This window comes from Musca domestica, unplaced genomic scaffold (genome assembly GCF_030504385.1).
Source record: "Musca domestica strain aabys unplaced genomic scaffold, Musca_domestica.polishedcontigs.V.1.1 20, whole genome shotgun sequence".
NCBI lineage: Eukaryota > Metazoa > Arthropoda > Insecta > Diptera > Muscidae > Musca > Musca domestica.
Window position 1 is genome coordinate 3,650,148 of NW_026712250.1, and position 24,115 is coordinate 3,674,262.

Consider the following 24,115-nt stretch of genomic DNA (forward strand, 5'->3'; position numbering starts at 1 on the left):
TCCTTTCGACCACATCATTTCCAATTCGACCAGTTTTGAATCTATTAATTCCGCCTCAAATCCATTTTATCCGTATTCGAGCAGTCTTATATCTATGCGACAAGTATCACATTAATTTCGACCAGTTTTCCATCTATTTCGACCAATCTCATTTATATATTTGAACATTATCACAATATAAATTTGATATTAATTCGGTCAGTCTGACATTAGATCGACCAGTTTTAAAGGAACATATGATCTCATCCATCGATTCGCCAAGTCTAATATCAATTCGACTAGTCTCCTTTTAATTCCATCATTCTATTCGACCACATTAACTTTTAAGCGACTAGTCTCATATCTATTCGACCTGTCTCATGTTTAAACGTCCAGCCTTAATCCAAATTTTAAAATATTTTTTTCCGAATTTCCTTCATATTGATATGTGATTCTCTATTTTAAACTCAGGAAATAAATATTCCGAATTTATTATGAAAATATTTAAATTTTTCTAATTATTTTCGAATTATCTATTTCCTCAAAGATATATTAAAAACCTAAAAATAATATAGGAATATCAGGAAATTTTCAAAAATCTCACTTAAATTCTCTCCTAAATCCTACAACTCTCTTTTGAGCGAAAAAAAGTTCTCTCAGAGAAAAATGAACTTCCAAATTGGAAATTCATGTTTTTTTACATTTCTTTTTCCCCGCTTTTGTTGACATTTTCAATGTAAATTGCCAGGTAATGAGGCATGGGAAAGAAACAAAGAAAGGAGAAGAAAAAACGAAACAATAACAAGATCTATCAATTTAAAGAGAAATTTCTCATTATTGGCATTTCTTGTGAGACCATATTCTACCACCAACAAACAGCCAGGCAGATAGGTAGGCATGCATGTTTTATGATAGCAATTCCAAGCTGGATAATTGACTCCCAGGCACACTTGTGCCAATCATTATTGGCAGTTCTACAATTTATTCCAGAGTAGATTTCCAGCAAACAATGGCATTAAAACAAGAATGAATTTCAAATAATGAAGCTGAACTCAGTTGAATGATGGAGTAGAAAATTACTAAAATTACATTTAATGAGACAAAAAATCTCTTCGAAGAAAAGAAAATACAGTTTTTGCTGCTGGAAATTATGATAAGACAAGAATTTGTGAGATATTATGGAGAACAATTGAAGTAAGGGAGGGTAGCTTGAGGAACTATTTAAAAACCAAATATGGCTATATATAGAGTATTGTAAATCATTTTGAAGAAGCGCCATCTAGTTTTGAAGTTTTGTGGTTCTTTGTTGATAAAATGGTTAATACCGATTTTAAAGAGTAGCAAAACGGAGCTAGACTTATTGTTTTTTACTTCAATTTTTTGGCATAGCTAGTAAAACATCGAGGTATGAAATTCGCTCGGAGTAATATACATAAATAATTATAAATATTTTTGAAGCAATGCCATCTAGTTTTGAAGTTTTGTACTTTTTTGCGGACAAAAAGGCAAAGACATATTCAAAAAAAAACGGACAATATATAAGCCTTTTATTGGTAAAACTACTAGAAGAGCTAATTTTCCGAATCGCCCTGAGAGGCCTTCTCTAGTAAGAACAAACATACATAAATAATTATACACAGTTTTTGAGCAACGTCATCTAGTTGTGAAATTATATACATTTCTGCGGACAAAATGGCGGAGACAGATTTAAAAAAGACTAAATCTAAGTCTTTCAGTGGCAAAGATCAACATTTAAAAATCACTTCATCATAAATTCTCTGAGAGGACCTCTTTATTAAGAATAAAGGCAAAACTAATAAAACTATCAACAATAGATGGCAGGCCTTCCAAGTCAATACATGAGCCAATCAGATGCTTTTTGTAAAAATATGTTCCTTTCTACGGACAAAATGGCTGAGACAGATTAAAAAATAAAACAAAATCTAAGCCTTTCAGTGGCAAAGAGCAACATTTAAAAATCACTTCATCATCACATCTCTGAGAGATCCTCTTTATTTAGAATAAAGGTAAAACTAATAAAACTATCAACAATAGATGGCAGGCCGTTCCAGTCAATATATGAGCCAATCAGAAGCTGAGAATCATGCAACTAATATTTGCCTAAGGTTAGAGTAGGTATATATCATTTGATACAGCCAAATCGTGCCTCATCGAAATAACGGTTTTAAACCCTAGGTCTGGAGTCGATCTAGCGATGTCCGTCTGTCTGTCCTGGCTGGTCTGTACGATAACTCTCGAAGGGAGTATCCGATTTGTTCCAAACTTGGTACATCGTAATATTATTGTCAAACTTATATGGAGTTCGAAGATGGGAAATATCGGTCCACACCTTTTGGCATCTGCCCCACAAAAGTTCGAAATTTTCCAAAAAAAATATTTTACTACACTGAAAGAGAAAGGATAATCCGATTTTGCTTCAACTTTGCAAATCGTAATGTTTACATTAGTGCTAGGTTAGGTGCGAAAATGGTCAATATCGGTTCACTCCATCAAGTACCTCCCCCACAAAGGGGTCAACATTTTGAATAATTCAAACTCTTATAAAATGTGATGCGAGAGTCCGATGGTCTTCAAATTACACACATCGCACTATTTTTATTTACCCAAGGTCGGGTGTGAAGATGGAATATGTGGGTCGACTTCTTCCGGTACCTCCCCCACAAAGGGTCAAAATTTTGAATATTTATGAAGCTCATAAAACACGAAATGAACATCCGATTCCATTCATACTTGGTACATCTCAATATTTGCAGCAACGCAAGAGATGCTATAAAAATTGTAGTGATCGGGCCATAGCTTCTGATACCTTCGCCACAAAGGGTCAAAATTTTGAATAACCAAAACGTTTATAAAATCCAAAATATGCATTCGGTTCTCTTCAAATTACACACATCACAATATTTTTATTAACCCAAGGTGTGGTGTGAAAATGGAATACATCGGATGACTCCTTCTGGTACCTCCCTCACAAAGGGTCAAAATTTTGAATAACCATTATGCTCATAATACACGAAATGAGCTTGCGATTTTTTTTTTCAATTTCACATATCCCAATATTTACATTTAAGCAAGATCTGGTGTGAAGATGGTAGATGTCGAACCACTCCTTCTAGTACCTCCCCCACAAAGTGTCAAAATTTTGAATAACCATGATGCTCATAAAACGCAAAATGAGCATCCGATTTTTTTTCAAATTTCACATATCCCAATATTTATACTTAAGCAAGATCTGGTGTGAGGATGGTAGATGTCGGAACACTCCTTCTGGTACCTCCCTCACAAAGGGTCACAATTTTGAATATTTAAAACTCTTTTAAAATTTGAATTAAGAGCTCGATTATCTTCCAAATTCGCACATTTCAATATTTCCACTAGCACAAGGTTTGGTATGAAGAACGGATTGAATGGACTTCTCCTTCTAGTACCTCTCCCCCACAAAAGGGTCAAAATTTAGAATAACCATTAAGCACATAAAAAGCGAAATGAGCATTCGATTCTTTTCAAATTTCAGACATCCCAATATTTCTAGTTAAGAAAGATCTGGATTGAAGATGGTAGATGTCGGGCTACTCCTTCTGGTACCTCCCTCACAAAGGGTCAAAATTTTAAATAATTATGGCTCTCATAAAACGCGAATTTTTCGAAATATTATAAAATATCTCGTTTAAAGAGAAGCAAGTGGTCGATATAAAATCCAAATCTGATAAGTTTTAATATTTTTTATTAGACTTATGTCAGATACGAAATGAAAAATATTGGGCTACTCCTTCGGAACCTAAAAAAAATATTTTAAAAACTGAACTTTTGCTGAAGATATGCAATACCTTTAAAAAAAATAAAAAATAAAATAAAACTTTTTAATAGAGATCATGTCATTCTATGACATTTTTGTAGGGATATTTCTTAATGTAGCGCCATCTATATTTCATATTTCTCCTCCGCAACCTAAAAAATATTTAAAAAAAACCGAACTTTGGCTAAAGGTTTGCAGCTGTTTTTAACTATTTTTTAATAAAACGTTTTCAAAGAGAGCGTCATTCTATGACATTTTTGTTGGGATATTTCTTAATTTAGGGCCATCTATATTTCATATTTCTTTTTGTGCAAGAATCAACAAAGATAGTCGAGAAAACTTAGAGGAAATTATTGCTTTTCTAAACATTACCAGAGAAAAGTAAAACATTATATTATGAGAGTCTTTGTCAGTCTTTGATTTTTACATAAAGATGGCGCTTTTCAAAACCTCACTTCTGGTTGTATTACTTCTCCAAAACTCAAAACCACCACAAAATGTCATACTATTCCCCCTTATCAACAGGTGCGTGATGAAAACTTTATGTGACCTCCTCCCAACCGCTTAATATCTCAACCAAACAATTTGTTTATTTATTACATTTTCCACTCATTTTCGTAATGTATTTACCAGAGCAGTGCCAACACCACCACCATCATCATCATCAACATCAACATTATGATGAAAATAATGCTGATTTAAATATGAAACCATGTTCTGAAAAATAAAACACAGCACAAAATTGGGTTGCCGAACAGATTATGAAAAGAAAAACTCAAACAATAGCAGCCGCTTCAGACAACATCACCTGTATTTAAATAATAAACAATCGCACATAAAACGGGTAAACAAAAAACAATGATGATGATGGTGATAGGTTGTTGTTGATGGTTGGTATGTCTTTCTCTCCCTATCTTTTGACACTTTACTCCTCGCTGTGACAAAAGAAATTTTATACCTTTTCTACTTTGAGGGGGGAAAATAACAAAGAATCAGAAATAGTTAGTAACTAACCTTTTTGGCTTTTGTAATGAGACCTAAAGCTAAGAAACAGACTAGCAAACGGCAAATGAAACAAAACAAAAGCTCAGCTGATCTCAACTAAGTCATTGGAGCAGAAAGAGACCATTGACGTGTCGTTGGGGTCTTGGATGGGGTAAAGAAGAAGGATTATGTTAATGGAAGGTCTGGGAACAGAATAAAAGCTCTAGGAAAAATTCGTAAAATTGTCACATTTGGGCGCCATCTGTGGTTGAACTAAAAATTTTCAATGCAAGGGAACTCCTGCCATGGAAATCAAATTGATTCAGCTTTTATCACTTTTTGACGTTTCGTTGGGGTCTTGGAAGGGTAGTTGGAAGGTATGGGAACGGAATAAAAGCTCTAGGAAAAATTCGTAAAATTGTCACATTTGGGCGCCATTTGTGGCTGAATTACAAGTTTCCTGCCATGGAAATCAAATTGCATCGCCTTTTATCAAACTTTTATCCATTTTTAGACCGCAATATTCATCTAAAGGATAATTTTAAGGAAGAGATAATTCAAGCCCAAAATTTCTCAGAAATTTTGAAAGTTCAGATGGATATAATATGAAAATTTTAGGATTTAATGTCAATTCCTAAATCTACCATACGGAAAGCTGGGAACCGCTAGGAAACCCACATTTGAAATATATAATAAAATTAATAAATTGACCCGGACTTTACTGGCGGTCGAAATGCATAAAGACATCATTTTACATCATGTTTTCCATTTCCGCTTCGGGTCTCTGAGGATATTGCTCTTTTTCTCACTCCTCCAAATCCAACTTCGACTATATTTCACTATTCGCTCCACTAGGCAAACAAAAATAGGAAAATATGGCTCCCGATTTAAAATCTCTGATCTTCTACTGATCTAACTTGCCGAAAGTATCTTATTTTCCGCCACCTTCTGGATGTCGTAATAAGTATTCACCTCTAACACCATAAAGTCTTGAACACACGGCACTGATTCAAAATATCTTATGTTCTACTGACCTAACTTTCCGAAAGTATCCTATATTCCGCCACCTTCTGGATGTCGTAACAAGTATCCACCTCTAACACCATCAGGTCTTGGAATAGAGTAATTTTCCATAAATGCAGTAATTCGCACTTCTTTAAAATATGTCAGTATCCTTTTCTCGATAAAAAACTTATATTTTGTTTCAGCATAAAAGATGGCGCCCAACGTGCGGCACTACTAAAATATTGAAATACTATGTATCAATTGACTAGGATAGTTCAGTTGACGTTATATTATGCCCTGTGGAGGGTTAAAACAATATACCCCAAGCAGGATGATCTGGTGGCTGTAAATTCAACTGCGAATAGATGGCGCCCAATGTCTGAGATTCGTCATAACAATCCCCATCCAGCATAAAAACAATGATATCCAAGTGTATTAGCTGTCCTTAAAAGCAGTTACGCATCCAATCTTAGAAAACATAACAGAATTCTCCTCTTAGATGACACTTAACGTTGAATGGAGAAAAGTACGAAATCAGATCACCGAGGTGAGTAGTTCTTCTCATTAACTGTTACTTTGCCTTGCCGTAAAATGTATCAGTATATCTTCTCTCTCTATCTATCAGTATCTATTTTTAATCTTCTCACTCATAGTGTGCCACGATTCCGGTTATAAATGGAAATTTGCCAAAGTGGCGCCCAACGTGGGGCACAATGCTGAAATGAAATTCCTATACTATCACTAATAAGCTAGGCATACAGATATGATTAAACTTCCTGTACGCGACTGTGATTGGAAGTTTTCACAAATGGCGCCCAACGTATAAAATAGCAGCAGCTCTTCTATCATAAGTGTCGCCTGTAATAGATCCCGAGGAGGATGAACGCTATTGATTATCCGATAATAGTAGCTTCCCATAAATGACAGTTACTCGTCCAGTCTTGAATTGAGTCATTTTTTTCATTTCTCTGAACATTACAAATTATGGCGCCCAACGTGTACTCAACAGTGAGATTGAAAGTATTGGGCTCCACATGTCTTCAATGACATTATTGTCGTAAAATGTGTCAGAATTTATTTTTTCACTTCGGAATCATGTAATGTGAGGGCTATGGAAATAAATGAAAGTATTACCAAATATGGCGCCCAACGTGGTGCACAATCCAATGATTAATATATTGCCTACCAAATAAACTAGGGAGCACAATACACCATTATTTAGTAAAAAAGTTTTAAAAGATGGCGCCCAACGAGCGGCACGACCCTGATATTGAATCCCTAATCCCCTATCGAAAAAGATAGTCGGAATTCCTGGAGGAAGTCATAACTCTAAAAAACACTATGGGCCATTAGTATTCTGTAAATAAGTCTCAAAAAGAGGCTCCCAACCGGAGCACGACCCTCACATTAAAAGTCTAATCACCCATCGCCAAAGATAGTCGGAATTCCTAGAGGAAATCTCAACAACTATGATAAACTCTATGGAACACTAGCTGCTCGAGATGATTAGTTGTCCTTTTTGGCGCCTGTCTTAACTAAAGCTGTCCCAAATAATGATGCTCGTCGTTTACTCTAACATTTTCATAGAGGAGGAAAAAATATACCCAAAAATGAAATGAGGATTACCACCCTCTCACTTCATCCGGTTTTTTTTTTTTTTTTTTGGAAAAGTCTTAATTTATCCTCCACCCTAACGTCTCATGTTCAGTATGTATAAATTTATGTACATAGTTGTCCATCGGAATATTGGACCATAGAATAAGAGCAAATATTTTAAAGTTAGTCACTGGAACGAAGCTAAAACCTAACAATAACTCGGACTGTGGCAGCAGCAACAGCTGCTCACACTACTCTTGCCGATGGTGGAGTGTGGATCTTCAGTGAAGCAAACTAGTGGTGGAAATGATGGACAATGGACAAAATAGCAAAAAAACAACAAAAACAGCAAAACAAAACCGCCAACAACCATGAGGGAGGTAAAGGCATGTTAATGAAGATCATCATCAACATGGGTTACCATGAAATAGTATTTGGCTAGAGAGTGTTTGAGAGGGGTTTTATATGAAGGGGTACTAATAAAGAGGGTATCAAGCAGCATAACATTGGTAAATAAAATGAAGTCCTCTCTTGGAAAGAGGGGATAATAGGTGGAGAATGTATGGAAAAACTCCTCATTGCCATGAAAATTCTTTTTGACAGAGATGGTTTGCTAGAGACTATATATTTTTAAGGTAGCAAGGAAAATATTTTCTGGACAGAAATGAAGTTCTCTCTAACGGGAAAGGAGTGGGAGGGTGGAAAAATTTTGACAATGATCACCATAAGAATTTTTGTTATGCTACTCGTCAGTTTCGTGCTGGGCTAATAAAATAGTGCTGTAAACGAAATGTGAGAATCTGGGCATTGACCACCACGAGGCTTATCATTATTTAGCCCCTCGAAGCTCATTGTTCTGTGCATAATGAGGTAATCCAAAATATTTCCTAAACACATTGACCACCATAACATGGCCGTGTTTAATTTTTGGCCTAAAATAAATGCGCAGAACTCCTCTGATCATATTTCAACGAGGAGAAAAAGAGAGGGTGGAACTTCCTTAGCACACCGGAAATTAATTGTAATTGTATAGCCTACGGCACAAAAAGGGGACCATAATTTAAAAATCCGGCTCAAATGTAAACAACAAATGCAGGTACAGGTGTTTGCTGTCAAATTTTAAACGTCGTTGAGGGATGTCTACTGTTACTGGCCGTGATGTTCTCTGTCGTCTGTAATTTGAGACCATAATGTTACTCTTGTTTTGTTTTAAATTGAGGGGGAGATGTTTAGAACAATGGGTCATTCATTGTTGTTGGTATTGGTAACTTTACTCACTTTTACTCCCCCGTCACACACTTCCCTTACTCTTTCTCTCTCTCTCTGCCTCTAAAACAATTTCAAGGTTTCCTTGATAACACCAACAAAAAGAATAATGCCATAACCGCCATATGTCAAAAACTTATCATTAAAAGCACAAACACAACAACAGGTGTCAATGGCAGTGCAATAACGGTAACCATTACAGAAACAACAACGACAATGGCAACAGGCAAAAGAGTGTGAGCACACTGAGAGAGGCAAAAATGCCGCAATTAGAACAATTAGAGTTGGAAAAACAAAGAAGATGACATCTTTGGGCTTCTACTGTTACATGCAGTGAATGTGGCATTAACAACAAGAACAACACCAACGTCATGATCATGATTAACTTCATTTTCTTGCAGATCATTTCCGCTGCTTTCTCATTAAATGAGCAAGGCAGGCGAGCAACAACAAAGACCCAGCCATCATTTCTAATCAGAGGGAAGAAATTCCCAACCGAGAATTGCCTACAAGAAAGGTAATAGAAGAAGAAGAAGAAGAAGAAAAGGAACAAAACGCAAAGAAAAACTTACCTCGTTAACTGTAGTTTGTCGCATCGTTGTTGTTGTTGCTGCTGTGTTGTTGGAGCCTTAAAACAGCAAATGTAATGCAGTTTTTTTCTGGTGTTGTTGCTGTTTTACTTTGAAACTGGAATGTAGCCTTGAAAGGTTTTACTTCGGGACCAGACCGGGTTTTGCTCGCTGCAATAATCCACTTGGAATAATAACTGGAAACACAATTTCAAGTATACTCTTCACGGAAAACAGGATTTTTCAGGATTTTTTTTTGTTTTTTGAATTTTTTTATTATTCTTTCTTATGTTTAGGTTGTTGTAACTGCTGAGTTACAAAATTCTAGTTTTGTTTTTTTTTTTTTTTCTTTAATTAAACAAAAATTCACATAAAATATTTTTTCAAATCACATAAATTTTTTAATGACCAACCATTTGTTATAAACAATCAAATATCTCTTTACAAAATCGCAACAACTGTCAAAACAATAATTATGTAGTATTTTTTTAATTTTTTTTATTTTCGTTCGTGTCTTTTTTTGTTAGAAGCGCGTTTACGTTTGCTCACGTCGACTGTTATTGTTTAAATGTTTTTAACTGTCCATCTATCTGCCTGCTATGCCAGGCAAAACACCGAACAACACTCATGCTTGGCAATGCGAAAGACTCATTGCAAAAGAGAGCGAGAGAGTCACAACATAAAACAACAATGTAATAATGGAGTAATAGATAGGGAGGGAGAGAGAGAGTTAAACCAAACACGAAGATTAATGAAAAGAGAACACTCATATGGGAACATATGTAACAAACGGGGATGGATGCCCATGTAACAGAAGGTAGATACATTTGATACAAAAAATGCTAAAAAATTAAAAAAAAAATTAACGAAAAAAAAATTAAAAATTAAAAAAAATTAAAGAAGTGAAAAATTAAACGAAGCCATAAAAATTACGAAAATCAGATATTAAATCAAAGCTGGGTCTATCTTTAATATTTGAGGTGATGAGGTGTTAATCTGCCCACAAAGATGTCCAAATATCCAATTACAGCAGATTCGATTGCAAATTGGACCGAAGCCAAATTACCGAATTACAGGTGAAAATGTGGCTAATTGCGGTCGATTCCTTTAAGATTCCTAAAATCGAGATACCATTATATAATTGCTATAAATGCATATTACCACAATGTCTTCCAATTATTGCTTTGTTACAGAACCTACACAATCTAGTAGTTGTCAAATTTTGTTCGATATCATAAAGGGAAAATCGGTTATCGTAGTAAAAACTTTTACATTCTTGTAGTTCTAGAACCATCCATATTTTTGCCTTTTCAAATAACAAAATAAAAATACACCGAAGAATCATTGGAAAAATTGGCCGCCCTGGAAGGTAATTTTAAACTTCTATGTAACTTCACAGAACTATCAACATCCAATTCTTCCATTAATATCGTAAGTCATTAAATATTGTAAATTATTAAACAAACGAACCTCTTCAAATTTGCACAACAAATAGGTTACACATGGTACGAAAAAAGCCATTAGTGTTACCGTCTTTCCAAGTTATTTTTCCTCAATTATTCGCAAAATAGGGACAACAGATAAATTCCGCACGGAATTGTTATTTAAGGTATATGTTTTGTTTTGAAACTTTGGTGTGGGAGATACCAGAGGAAGTGAACCGATTGCTGTATTGTTATATTTAAAGAAAAAACGGAAACTAATTTTGGACTTTTTGAGAGATAGTATTGAACATTTTTAGCTCTCGAGGGAGAGGTATGCAAGAAGAGGGAACCGATATTTTCCAATTTGAGCCCGACCTAAGCCCGATTCAAATCTAACGTTCTGACAAATATAACATTCATAATGGACTCTGTCCGATTTACAGGGTGAGACAAAAAAATCTGCAACAAAGTCAAACGCCATAATTTTTACATTTTTTTAATTTTATTGAATGAAAGCAAAAAATGTCGGAAATAGCATAAAATTTTAGAATAAGTTTAGATTTGGTCGAATTGGTCACCTTCACACGCTGCCCGAATATTGCTCTGCGGTATTGAGGCCCATTCCCGGCGAAGCGCTTGCTTAAGGTTTTTGACAATTTGGTATTTTTAGTGCCAACCTTGCTTTCCAAAATACTCCAGACACAATAGTCCAACGGATTGGTATCCGGAGATTTTGTTGGCCATTGTGCGCAGGAAATGAAGCGAGGAACCTCATTTTGTAACCATTCTTGGGTGGCGCGTGCTGAGTCCTGTTGGAATGTGAAAGGTCTGCGGCCGAAATGTTTGCGTGCCCAAGGCTTTAATACACCCTCCCGAATATTTTCGCAATAATATTCGGCATTTTTTCCGAAGCCACGGTCGATTAATACGAGCGGAGAGCGACCATCGGCTGTTATGGCAGCCCACACCATGACTATGGCGGGCGCTTGAGTTCTGGTGGCCAACCGAAGGTGCACATTTTCAGCTGACCTCTTTGGCAAGTAAACACGATCATTTTGTTTGTTTACAAACTGCTGGACAACGAATGTTTTCTCATCGGAGAAAACGAAATTCGGCAGTTCACCACTTTCGGCAAAGCAACCCTTTAACTCTTTTGAGTTTTGAGCTTCTTTACTTTTCGAACCATTTCTGCGGATGTTGTTGCAATTTTTTCATTTCACCCTGTATGCTTATTTGACATGAGGTTAACCTTCTTAATTCTACCATTTTTGAAAATCTGACACTAACTGCAATGTAATTTCCCTTTTGCATTCTTTCAACCCCTATTGGCTCTAGTTGGCTAATTGAGGGTTAAAACCATGATATGTTCTTGGAGAGCAAGCAAACGTAATCGCTCAGCTCAGCCAACAGCGCTATAAACAAAACGTACTTTTGCCGCACAGCCGGCATCTGTCAGGATGGCCGAGTGGTCTAAGGCGCTGCGTTCAGGTCGCAGTCTACTCTGTAGGCGTGGGTTCGAATCCCACTTCTGACAAAGGTTTTTTTTTTAAATTCTGTCGTACATTTTTAGTCAAATTACTACATTTTCTGCAAGAAATATTAAAATTATTTAAGTATTTTTTTTTTAATTTATTCGACCCTTATGTTTCTAATATTGGATATTTTTTTCAAGCTTGAAAAACTTATTCAATATTTAATTTTTTTGAAATAAAATAAAACCACTCTCCTTGTTATTTTTCAAATATTTTTTAATAATATTCTATAAGCATAGTTTTTATTCAAAAAAAAAAAAAAGATGTGTATTATATTTATATCTATAATTATTATTTAAAAAAATATACAAAGTATTGCAACATTATTTTGCTTGCAACAAATAATCAATCACTTGTTGCTCTCCAGCAGTTCTTCATGTTTATCAATTCTTTTTTGTTGTTGTTTTCTTAAAAAGATGTCTCTGTGTATGTTTTGTGGTGGCATATCATTATCGCATTTCTTTTTTTGAAATAAGTAAATTAAAATTTTAATCAATATTTGTATTGAAATTATCAAAACAAAAGTAAAAAAGTTTAAAAACTCTGTTTTTTTTTTATTTTCCATTCATCCATTCTTCCTCTGCTTCAAGAGTAATTTAAGGTTATTGTTGCTGCTGCTGTTGTTACGTGATATCTTAGGCTACTTTATGCTAGTTATATCCTAAAAATTAAACAGATTATTGTAAAGTGGGTTCCATCCAGTTTCATTGCTCCTTTCGAACTGGCGATTCTTACAATTTCGCTTTCGAAATTGTAAAGCATTAGAGACAGGATCTTTTGGGGTGGGGGGTCAAGGGATGTCTGTTAGAGATAATATAACTTAATGTAGTCTAAAAACTATGTTATTCTTAAAAACCTTACACACGAGTTGGGTTCTTCTTTTTATCTTTTCTTTTTCGTTCAAAAATAATAGTTTTCTTTTTTGTTAAAAAAAATCCAACGAACTTTTCCTCTTTTTGTTTTTGTATTACAATTTCCATTTCAGTCAAATATTACACACAATTTCAAGAAAAAACAGTTTACATTACAAATCCAAGACCTCTCTTGTGTTGTGGTGCTTGCCTTCCTTTCCTTTTTTTTTTCTTGGAAGTTCTCGGGTTCCTTTAAAAGGTAAATAAAATATCAAAGATACACTTTCACTAAGTGTACAGCTGAAGGGGGGGTCCGTTCATTTTCATTCTCCCTCACCTAGTAGTCCTAATCCACCAACTGTTGTTTACATGTCACATGATAGGGTACCTTAACAATCGTGAACTTGGTATGGGGTAAATTTTCGGCCAATATAGTTTCAACTTTGTCCAGGGGTAAAATTTCAATTTGCGGTACATCGCCATTGCCATCCTCACCCGAGGTATCGGCATTGTGGGCCTTGAGTTCTTCTTCATCCTCGTCGTTGGGTGGTGCTCCCGGCACAGGTTTCAACACTGGTATACACTCATCAAAGTGATGTTTTTCCTTTTTGGTGGACTCCTCACATTGATCCACATAGAGGGCGGTGACACGCAACAGTTCCACTGTGACACACCAGGTGAATACTTTCAGTGTATCGGCCACCTGTTGGACGGCACTCAAGACTATTTGATTTGTGGTTGCCGATTGCGAAATATAGGTGGGAATGATGAGCAATTTTGTAATGTTGGTACACAGACTTAGCTTTTCATCGAATCCCGGTTTGATGTCGAAATTCACCAATTCCAATTGATGTAATTGCACCAGACGAGCCACAGAGTCCAGAATTTCCAAGGTGCAGACATTTGTTACCGAGCCATTTTCCAAACGCAATCTCTGTAAGTTGATGAGTTTGGGTAAAACGGCCTCGGCAAAGGTGCTATCGAAATCCCCACATTCACCCAGCTCCAGGGAACGTAAAGTTTTCAATTCACCCAAAACTTCAACACTCTTTTCACCCAAACCCTTGATGGAGGTGAGGGAGAGATGTGTTAGTTTGTCCAGCGTTGCCAAGGGTGCTAGATCACCAGCCAACACTCCCGATTCACAGGTTCTCAAACGCAATTCTTCCAATGAATTTAGGCGAGAAATATTTTCGAGATTTATGGTATCATCATTGATGGCCAGGGCATTTATAATACGTAAATTGCGATTGCTTTGGAAAAGACTTTCAACCACGCGTGAAGAACAACGGCAGAGATATATGCTTTCCAATGAGCATACGGTGCCAATGTTTTCACAGAAATCATTCCACAAATCTTCACTGCGGCCACTGGGCTGTAACATTTTACGTAAATCCAAATGCTTGGTTTCACCACGTCTCAGGGCGGCTGCAAAACCAGACCAGCTGCATACCTTGGAGTTTTTCATGCGTACCGTTTTCCACAGCGATGTATCCTTGGCGGCCAAGTTCCATAGTTTGCAAACAGCTGCAGCTCGAGGGCGTTCCTGGAAATCACAACAGAATAAATTAAAATTTTATTTCAAATTTCGTTTCGATTTATTTTCCCAGTACTTACATGGATTTTCAAATATTTCATTATACACAACAATGAATCGTAGGCATATGATACATTGGCAAAGAAGTTTGTAGCAAATATTTTGCTAGAATGATCCACGGGAGCAGCAGCAACCACTTGAGAATTATGTGAATTATAACCATCCGCAGAGTTGTTTGATTGTTTGCGATTCTTTAATATACTCTCATTTATCTGTTTCAAGTCATTTTCAATGTCATTGACTTGCCTGCAAGAAGTTCGGAGAGAAGGAAAACATAAATTATAATTAGTCTATGGGAATTATGTTTAGCATATTATTTCAGCTAGCCTAAAAACATGCCCCTAGAAAGAAAATTGGAAATGCTCGCTCTGCTCTCGCGCTTGTTAGGAAAACAACGTATTCAATACTTTACAAAACTCACTCGTTGGGCGGCAGTGACAAAGGCTTGGCTACCATAACATATTTCTTGCCCTTGACCACCGCTATTGTTTGGGGATATTTGTTTTCCTGTCTCATTTTATTAACTGCCGCTGGTTTTGGTGGCTTGTTTGGGCTCGGTGACCCAGTAGCGGTTCCAGTTGCTGCTACTGTTCCAGAAACATAGTGATTACTGGGTTTCGTTACAGATTTGGGGCTGCAAGCCTTCAAAAAAGAACAAAGACAAATACCATCATCATCATCAACAAACACAACATTTAAATTTCAATTTTAAGCACCTCACAAATATATTCCCGACCATTGGTGCTAGAGGTTGTCCTATAGTCACTGTTATGTCGATCTATGCCCACACACTCATGATGATAAAGACAAAAACACTTTGTACACTGCAATTGCGGCAATTGCCCGGGGGCTTTGACACAACCAATATTACAGGTTTCCTTGGCAGATTTGCCACTTGAACCACCATCACCACTTTTGCCTAGAGATGATGTTGAAGAGGATCTATATAAAGAAAAGATAACAATGTTTGTTGTTTTTTTGTTGTTGGCAGCAAATTGGTTATAGCAACTAGAGGACCACAAAAAATAAGCAATAACGAGAGCGAGCTAAACAAAATTGAATTTAGATGTGGGAGGGGGATTTTTGAGGATACAACAAATGCTACAAATACCGACAGATCAATGAGAGTCAAATCCAACTTACTTTTTCAATTTACTGCTCTTTGAAGAATGACTGGCGTTGTGACCAGTTGAGGAAGCATTATCGTGTCTCTTGCTAACGGGTGTAGATGTCATATTTTGCTGGGCATGATGCTGTGAACCCATTGAATGTCTTCCTGGATTACCGGAGCTACTTAATAACGCAGCATTGTTGACTTTTAACGCCTTGCTAGGAGTCCAGCCCTGTGGAGGTGGACTTGCCCCTTTGGGACCCTTAGGTTTAGACACTCTTTTGCCTACAATGGGTGGTGAAGGGGCAGCAGCCAGGGTGGCTGTGGCCACCGATGATCTTGACGATGGCTTAGCACTACGCACAATTTCAAACTCGGGACCAGCACCCAAAGGCTCTTTAGCAAAACTAAAATGATCTATTGTAAGATCACCCTCCAGCAGTGGGATGATTTCATTGCGGGCCCTCAATTTCTTGCCGGCAGGACTTATAAAATAGACATCAGCTTTATCTTTGCTGGTTTCTATATTTGCACGCCATACCAGCTCTCTTTTCCAGCCAAAGTCAAATGGCTTCTTATAGAACTCATCTTGGGGAGAGAGTGGCTTCTTGGTAACAGCCGTGGAATTTGGAGTTTGCACCACAGGTTTCATGTCGACATCTTGGCCACCATTTATCTCCTCTCCATCGGCCACAATGTGGGGTTTGGGTGGTGTTTTCTGGGCGACCTTATTTGAGGGAGACTGTAGAGCTGGCGATTTTGCTTTCTGGCTCATGGGCGATTTTGAGGATGAACGTGAGGCATTTTGCGAAGGAGATTGAGCAGTTTTTTGTGGTGGTGTCTGTAAAAGCAATAACGTTAAGGTATATAACTCATTTAAACTAACTAACTAACTTACCTTTTTTACAGATTTAGGTGGATCGGTTGTAACAACTTGAGCATCGGCCACCACACTTGGTGCTTCCTCCTTTTCCATTTTGTTATCTTGTACATCCTCTGGTTTTACCAACTCTGCCTCACCACTCAATTCATCAAAACCCAAAAGACAATCTTCGGATCCTGAACGTCTCACCTCGTAACGTTTTCTCTTCAAGGCCACCGTTTCGTACTCATCCAATCCATCATTTGCTGTGGCATCCTCCTCCAATGGGGTAGACAATAATTTACGCCTTATGGCAGCTCTGGTTGCGCCATCGTTTTCTTCTTCTTCCTCGCCACCTTCATCTTCGGAACCAGAAACTTCTAATTTAAACGGTGTAGCCGTCTCATTGTGAGCCGCATCCGTTCCTGGTGGTTCTTCTTTGTCATGTTTTAGTTTGGCACGTTTCTGTTTTATTATCGAACTAGTTGGTGTGTTTTGTTCCTGTTCGCCACTATCGACAGCACCAAGTACAGTCTTGTCGTCGTTAACTGTGGCATTTGTTGCTGGCGTTGGCGTTTCAGCCATAACTATTGCATCGTCCACCTCCATTCTGATATGTTGAAAACTTTGTTTTCGTTTGGGTGAAATTTTTGCAAAATTCTTTCCCTTGGCTGTGGAAAAAAAATTGTCAAGTGACTGTTGCTGCTGCTGTTTCTGTTCCAGCAACAATGGGACAGGCCCAAACAACGTATGCACGTCTCTTCGTTTACAGCACACCACCAACTACGTTCAGCACAAAAAGAATTAACAGCAAATAATTCTATTTCCAATTTCGACCACTTGCCTTTGTGCTGTTGGCAGAGCGTTTTGATTTTCACTTGGACTGGTTGACTATTCCAGCCGTTCGTTCCTTTATGCTTGCTTTCTATAGATTTTGGATAGATTGTGTGTAGTACGCGCGTTTTTGACGTTTCGGTATATACTCGACAACAAAAAGTGAGGTTATGTTGGTTTTGCAATGAAGAAGAAGAGCAATTGTTTTTGCTTTGTAGTTGTTGTTGTTCGTTCTCTGACGTTGTTGATTGTTTGTTTCTTCCTTTCGTAATTATCTGCGTTTGTGTTTTGCTTGCTTTCGTATACAAATTCCCCCGCTTGATAGTGTATTCGACTACAAAAAGTCTTTAAAATGGCAGATTTTCTTAATATTTTTAAAAATTAACAATATTAATGAATTTGACATTAATTTGATATTGAAATTAGTAATTTCTTGTTAATATTTTTCACAAATTCAAAGATTTTCCACAAAATTCACAAATTAATGAGTTTTCAATTGCTTGGCGTCTTCTTTTGGTTGTGGGCAGGCGTTCATAGGTCGACTTAAAGCCAAACAAACAATTGAGAAGATAAAGAGAAATCGAGTAATCGATAGTGACACGATATCAAATTTCTATTTTACCTATTAAGAGCGCTTGGCAACCAGAAGAAAGTATAATTTCAAATAATTTTACAATTGTTAGAGTTTCGCAATGATTTGTGAGCTTTTTTAGATGGGAGTTAACCAAAAAAAGCTTACATTATTATATCTTCCCTTCATATATGTGGCGCAAAAGTCGACCTATTTATCCCTGGCAACTGGCAGTTTATTGGCATTCTGGATAAATTAATAGCACCACCTCTATAAAAACTGGATTAAAATTTTAATAATTCCAACTTGTTTTGCTCTTCACCTCTTCTAAATCCTGTTATTGGAAATATTAATATTATGGAGGATTTAAAATGAATAAATATATTAATTTTTCTTTTTATGTACATGCACATTTTCTTGTGTTTGCTGTGGCTGTGCTACGTTACGTGACCACTAATGCCATTTATATGAAGAACAACTGTCATAGAAGAATTTTGCAGCTGGCAACACCATTGAATGCTGGCTACAAAAATGGCGGTTAGAAATAAAAAAAATATGAGAAAAAATGTAAAGTAAATAATTAAATTAATATGCAACAATTGTTCAATTGTTCTACTATTAGAAACGAGTGAGATTTAGAGTACAATAATAAATGAATGAGATTAAATATGAAAGAGAACACGGTGCTCAGAAAATGAGAGCTGAGGATGGCCGCTTCATTCCTTTTAGGGTTTAAGGTTGTATTCCAATGGATATTTGGAATTGGTGGCGTATAAATCTTGAAAGTCCAGTTTAGAGATAGAGATTTGTCATGGTTTTCGGATTAGCAGCATATTTTTAATGCTATTTCGGTAAGTATCCAAAAATTCGCATTCTCAAATTAACCCACATTTTCCTTACAGCTGCTGCCCCGCTTAAACTAGGTGGATCCCTTTTTCTAGACAATATGTATATGCCTTCAATTCTACAAGCCGAAGCCGAAGTCAAAAATTTAATTCAATTTCATTAAAATAGACATTTTTGGGGTTAGGGGCATTAAAAGCTACGGCGTGGCCAGGGCATTCTCTGGAATGATCAAGTAAGTGGTACACGCCCCAGATTCAGATATGTAACAAAATTGCATTAAAATGCAAACACTTTTTGGGGAAGGAGTGTTGCAATCACCGACATTTGCAGGCGGCGCTTCGAGAGGCTCTGCAATTGATTTTTGTTTTTAAATCGTTGAAATAAGGTAACACCAACGAGGAAAACATCTGTAAAGGATAATCTATCCATAGAAGGACAGAAAGACAGGCAGGTAGTCCAAGAAGGTCTTCTTAAAATAGAAAAACGAATGTCATCAATCTACGGAATACTTTAAGAGCTCCGAATGTCTGGTAAATATTTTATACTTTGAAGTCTTCCATGTCTAGTAGAAGTCTGAGGGTCTGTTAAAGTCATGAACAGGTTCCTAACGTTTATCTAGGCAACAATTCCAGTGTGGACAATCAATTAGACCCTCATCTTAAAATCCCATGCCAGGATTGGTCTCCATTGCGATGTCATAATGCGGCTTTTTTCAAAGCCTTTGAAAAAGTGCTGCCCTATAGTAAGTATAATATTTATCCGCTTGTATTATGACCCATTCTAATCTATAATTTACTTTTATAATTGCATATGCAAATATTTAAACTATCGATTGGTTTCCTATGAATTATCACAACAATAAGTGCAATCTATGCCATAATTTGTTGTAACTCTCACACATTTTTAGGTATGTGCGGTTGTGTGCCCGGCCCATTAACAGTTAGCACATTTGTGCTGTTTCAAGCCCAAGCAAGCAAGCAATCAACACAAACTTGTATAGATAGAACTGATTGTACATCTATTTTTAGAAATTACAACTACTATTTTTGCACTTGCAATATTGTGGCAGGCATGCAGGCAGGCAGAGCAGAGCAGAGGGTGATTGAATAAAAAAAGAGTGTAATTAAGCTAGCGGTGGTCGCTCAGTAAGCCTGGCTTGTAAGCCGCCACAGCAAATAGCAAAGGCAATGAGTGTTCAATGCTTGCTGCTGGCATACAATTGCGCGTTTTTTTATTTGAACAGGGATTTCACACGCCCCCGAACAACTTGTCTGCTGTTATTAATATTACAAATTTGTTTGGTTTTTTATGCCTGCTGCTGTTTTGGTTTTTGCTTAGAAGAAAATAAAAAAAAAATAAAAAAGCAAGAATAAAATGTGAATGAGTCAAAGGCTTCAAGAGCACAGCAAATTAATGAATTGAAATGTTCTCTAGTGGTGGCAGAAGAAAAAAACAGCAACAGCCAAAGAAAAAAGTATTAAATAAACACAAATTAATAAAAATAATAATAATAACAATATTTGTCATGCATGAGAATAGAGCAATGACAAGATGCTGCTGCTGTTAGGCGGCATTAATGAATTACTAACAAAAATAGTTTTCTAATCATAAATCGATTTGCATTAATTTAATCTTTAATTTTGCTGTTTAACATATTATAAAATGTGCACACTAAACCAATATAAATCCGTGTAGGGTATGTGATGGCCTTGTATACCAGCTTGCGGGGGTCCAGGCTCATAAAAATGTCATGAAAATTATAAATGATTTTTTTTCGATTTTAAAGAAAACAAACACAGCAGTCGTAAAAAAACAATCATTTGATGAATGTAAATTACAGAAAAGACAATGAAAAGGGGGGAGGGGAAGGTTATATAATTTCCCTGCCCCAGCATGTACGTGAAATCAATTGCGCCTTTAAGTTTTAGAAACGGAAATGCCTTTTGCCTTGTTTTATTTCGAAACAACAAAAGAAAAAAAAAACGATGATAGTTATGAAACCTAATCAATAGCTGATGTGTTATCTCTCTCTGAATTGCTGAATTTGATTTAACAGTCATTTACCGTGTCAGGCCGAATCACCATGCAGCGGCCGATCATGAATGATGCATACATCGGAGCGAATCAACACTTTTCATTATTTCCATAAAACTATTTGCCTAAGTACTTGAAATGTAAATACAACAACAAAGCTAGCCGGTCGTTTAGCCTGCAAGCCAATGTTTTGTTTTTTCTTTTAAATTTTAATTGACTGTCATAAACAAAGTTTTTTGTTGTTGTTTTTACAATTATAGCTTTTCTACTTTTTTATTGATTAAAGCCCGGTGATTAAGATCAAACATCATTAAATTGCTCATATAATTTGTATGATTATATAAATATTCATTAGATCCTCCGGCGTTTAGTGAGCCAGATAGCAATCAAGTGCATTGCAATGGCAGACACATGTCTGTGATAGGTGTGAACACATTGGAGGGTGAGTGTGTGTGTGTAGGGGGGGGTGGGTGTTAGAAAAAAGTAAAGCCAAACATTGGACTACAAACTTTAAGGAGGAACACCTAACTACTCCAAGGCAGTCTTGCTCACAATATATATATTAGTATTGGTAGGATACCGTCTCGCCCTGCCAAATCAATGGCAGGCGAGAAAGAATACGTGTTCTTGTTTATACTTTTTCCTTCGAGGCTGCTCATAGCTGCTCCAATGAAGTGAGTTTTTCTGAGACGCCTTTTAAAGATTGGACAGCTTTTGGGCATATTCTGCAAATAGAAGATCTTCTGAGGAATTCGTTGTTAGGGGACCTTTTGATATGCAATTTTTTTTGGGAAGGGTGAAGGCTTTCTTTAGATTGAAAGAATTTTTAGATATGGACTAAAGGTGAGAATACATAAAACGCTTTTTTTGACTGGCTTAAGTCATCGGCTGGCTTCTTCGGAAAATAACAAAGGAGCGTAGGTCCAAAATCGAACTAAGTCAACCTAAAACTACTTTGTACTTCTACGAAGTCCACCGTTCGCGGAAGCATGGCTGAATGCTACCGGACGCGTCCACAGGTTGCGGATGGTGGGACGCCCGATAGATATATCGGGCAGCTGCGAATTAAATAAACAGTCGCGGACAGCTCCGCGGTTTCTATGGGGGGAGAGTTTCGGACTAAATACCCGAATGCCTATGATCCCTGGACACGACGAGGCGAAGTCACTGGCGCCCCTAAACTATCCAGTCAGCGGACTGGTCCACCGCAACGGACGCCCTAACACTGGGGTGTTACATAAACCGTGCCCATCAGCTTTCCAAGGTTTGCAGTCAGGGTACCGACTGTACTCGAACGGTTGCCTGGTCGATAACTGGGCGCCTGGACGAGTAATAGGCTTAGGTGCCAAGTTCTTAACATGATATGGAGGCTATGTATATATGTATATCATGGCGGACCTCGTCACCTCCAACGTCCAAATTTCGTATGGAAAATAATTATAAAACTAACAGCAACAAAACAAACATCGACAACACCTCAAACGCCCCTTCGGAGGCACAGACATGGAACACGGCCAGGGACAAGATTTAATTGTGGGTGGGGACGAGTCCTTGCAGACGTAGTATACGAAAGCATACAAAGACAGAGTGAACAGCTATCCGCAATTCTCGAGAAGACCAAAACCCTAAGGCTTGGCCAGGAGAGTTTACCATCTGGTTTTGGGAATGATTCATCTCTACCTGATGAGGAGCTCGACGTCACCGTCATACCCTCATCGAGGAGAGAGATGAATCAGTCCAGAAAGCTGAAAAGGTTGCTCAAACCGGGCGCTCAGGTGAGGCCAAAACTCGATGAAAGATGCTACCAACCTCCGGGTCAAAGAAGGTGTCGTGGAAGGCGGCACTAGTGGCCCTTGAAAGAGGACAAAGCAAAGAGGGTTTACAAATGGTCGGTGAGGTACTGTAAAAGCTTCATTGGCCGCGATCCCCTACAGATTACGGAGAGGGAAAAGACCCTAATTAAGACGAACCTAAAGGCAGTGTGGAAATTCGAAAAGAATCATTCGCAACTGCCAAAATGTTCTCTTGAGAAGGAGCTTGCCTCTCTACTTACAGACCTCGTAAAGAAGGTGAGTCCAGCTGGGGGGCAAATATACGAACGAGGCTGGGGTGGGAAGCAGCAAAATTTCTGGGGATGGAATAAGGGTGGAAATACATAAAGCGCATATTTGGCTGGCTTAAGTCATCGGTTGGCTTCTTCGTTGATGAACAAAGGAGTTTTAGGTTGACTTAGTTCGATTTTGGCCCTGGGCTCCTTTGTTCATTTTCGAAGAAGCCAGCCGATGACTTAAGCCTTATCTGGTTGGCTTAAGTCATCGGCTGGTTTTATGTTATCCCACCTTTAAGGTGGGAGGAACAAAAGAGTTTTAGGTTGACTTAGTTCGATTTAGGGCCTAAGCTCCTTTGTTCATTTTCGAAGAAGCCAGCCGATGACTTAAGCCATCCAGATAAGTGCTTTATGTATTCCCGCCATAACAGTGTCGGCTGTTGCACCATCGACGCAAGTATGCGCAGCTCCCACCGTATCAGACGCAGAAAAGCGGAAGAAAAGGAATAAGAAGACTCCCGATTAATACAATGCCCCGGTGATTCCAAAGGAGACCAAACCCTGCTCTCGTTTAACAGTGAAGAGAGGACGGTCAATTGAGGAACCGCATCCCGAGGGAAAAAATCATCTAATGTACGGTTGATAGAAGCCTTTTTCAGTGCCTTAAGTCATCAGCTGGCTTTTTCTTTAAAAAACAAATGAGATGTAGGTTTCCCTAGTTCGATTTCGGTCCATAATTAATATTTGTTTACCCTGCACTCCTTTGTTATTTAACGAAGAAGCCAGCCGATGACTCAAGCCAGCCAAAACAGCGTTTTACGTATTCTCACCTTTGTCCTTATCATTTTGTATCAGAACTGTAAAACTCTTAAAATGTATCCTCTTTAAAGACTGTTTTAAGACGCCATCAGGACACAGGGGACCAGGGGTCTTTTGTCTTCCATTGTTTTTGTTTTACCCCAATATTTTGTAACCCCCAACCCCATTTCGAAAAGTTATTCTCAAACTGAAATGCATTTCATACGTGCAAATATTCGATAACTGTAAAAAAGGTTTTGTAAACAAATGTTTACACACGGGATTCCTGCGAAATAATCGATTTATTTTACTTAACCTATCTCAAGCTGTTCCAATGGCAACTCATAGCTTCTTCCAAGTGATTCATTGACAATTTTTTGTGAATATCATTTTTT

The 24,115-nt window shown here is 37.4% G+C and overlaps 2 protein-coding genes and 1 non-coding gene across 4 annotated transcripts in view; 1 reads left to right on the plus strand and 2 right to left on the minus strand.

Annotated features, from left to right (window-relative positions):
- Positions 1 to 9,795, minus strand: part of LOC101888465 (uncharacterized) — a 71,687-nt gene extending 61,892 nt beyond the window's left edge. The window contains exon 1 of the mRNA XM_059122358.1: positions 9,217 to 9,795. Within this exon, the coding sequence (XP_058978341.1) occupies positions 9,217 to 9,240 (24 nt within the window). The 5' untranslated portion in view covers positions 9,241 to 9,795. The remainder of the gene's footprint in view (positions 1 to 9,216) is intronic.
- A 2,293-nt stretch (positions 9,796 to 12,088) lies between these two features.
- Positions 12,089 to 12,171, plus strand: TRNAL-CAG (transfer RNA leucine (anticodon CAG)). Its single transcript has one exon. It is a non-coding gene; the product is annotated as a tRNA-Leu (tRNA).
- A 264-nt stretch (positions 12,172 to 12,435) lies between these two features.
- Positions 12,436 to 17,946, minus strand: LOC101898876 (uncharacterized). 2 transcript variants are annotated; one of them, XM_005180404.4, is made up of 6 exons: positions 16,627 to 17,946; positions 15,761 to 16,569; positions 15,334 to 15,559; positions 15,039 to 15,259; positions 14,638 to 14,863; positions 12,436 to 14,566 (listed from the first exon to the last, which is right to left on the minus strand). In XM_005180404.4, the coding sequence occupies exons 1-6, from the start codon at positions 17,197 to 17,199 to the stop codon at positions 13,367 to 13,369; spliced, it is 3,255 nt and encodes a 1,084-aa protein (XP_005180461.2). In that variant the 5' UTR covers positions 17,200 to 17,946; the 3' UTR covers positions 12,436 to 13,366. The 2 variants fall into 2 exon arrangements, with proteins under 2 accessions (XP_005180461.2, XP_005180462.2); XM_005180405.4 differs by lacking the exons at positions 15,039 to 15,259; positions 15,334 to 15,559 and having other exon boundaries at positions 16,627 to 17,944.
- Between the last annotated feature and the right edge of the window lie 6,169 nt (positions 17,947 to 24,115).

What these genes read in the sequence shown, in the direction of transcription:
- LOC101898876 (XM_005180404.4), bottom strand. Translation starts at nt 17,199, where the DNA reads ATGGAGGTGGACGATGCAATAGTTATGGCTGAAACGCCAACGCCAGCA. An exon ending in AAGAGCAGTAAATTGAAAAA is followed by an intron (nt 15,560 to 15,760) that starts GTAAGTTGGATT and finishes TTCTTTATATAG; the next exon opens with ATCCTCTTCAACATCATCTC. An exon ending in GTCGGGAATATATTTGTGAG is followed by an intron (nt 15,260 to 15,333) that starts GTGCTTAAAATT and finishes TCTTTTTTGAAG; the next exon opens with GCTTGCAGCCCCAAATCTGT.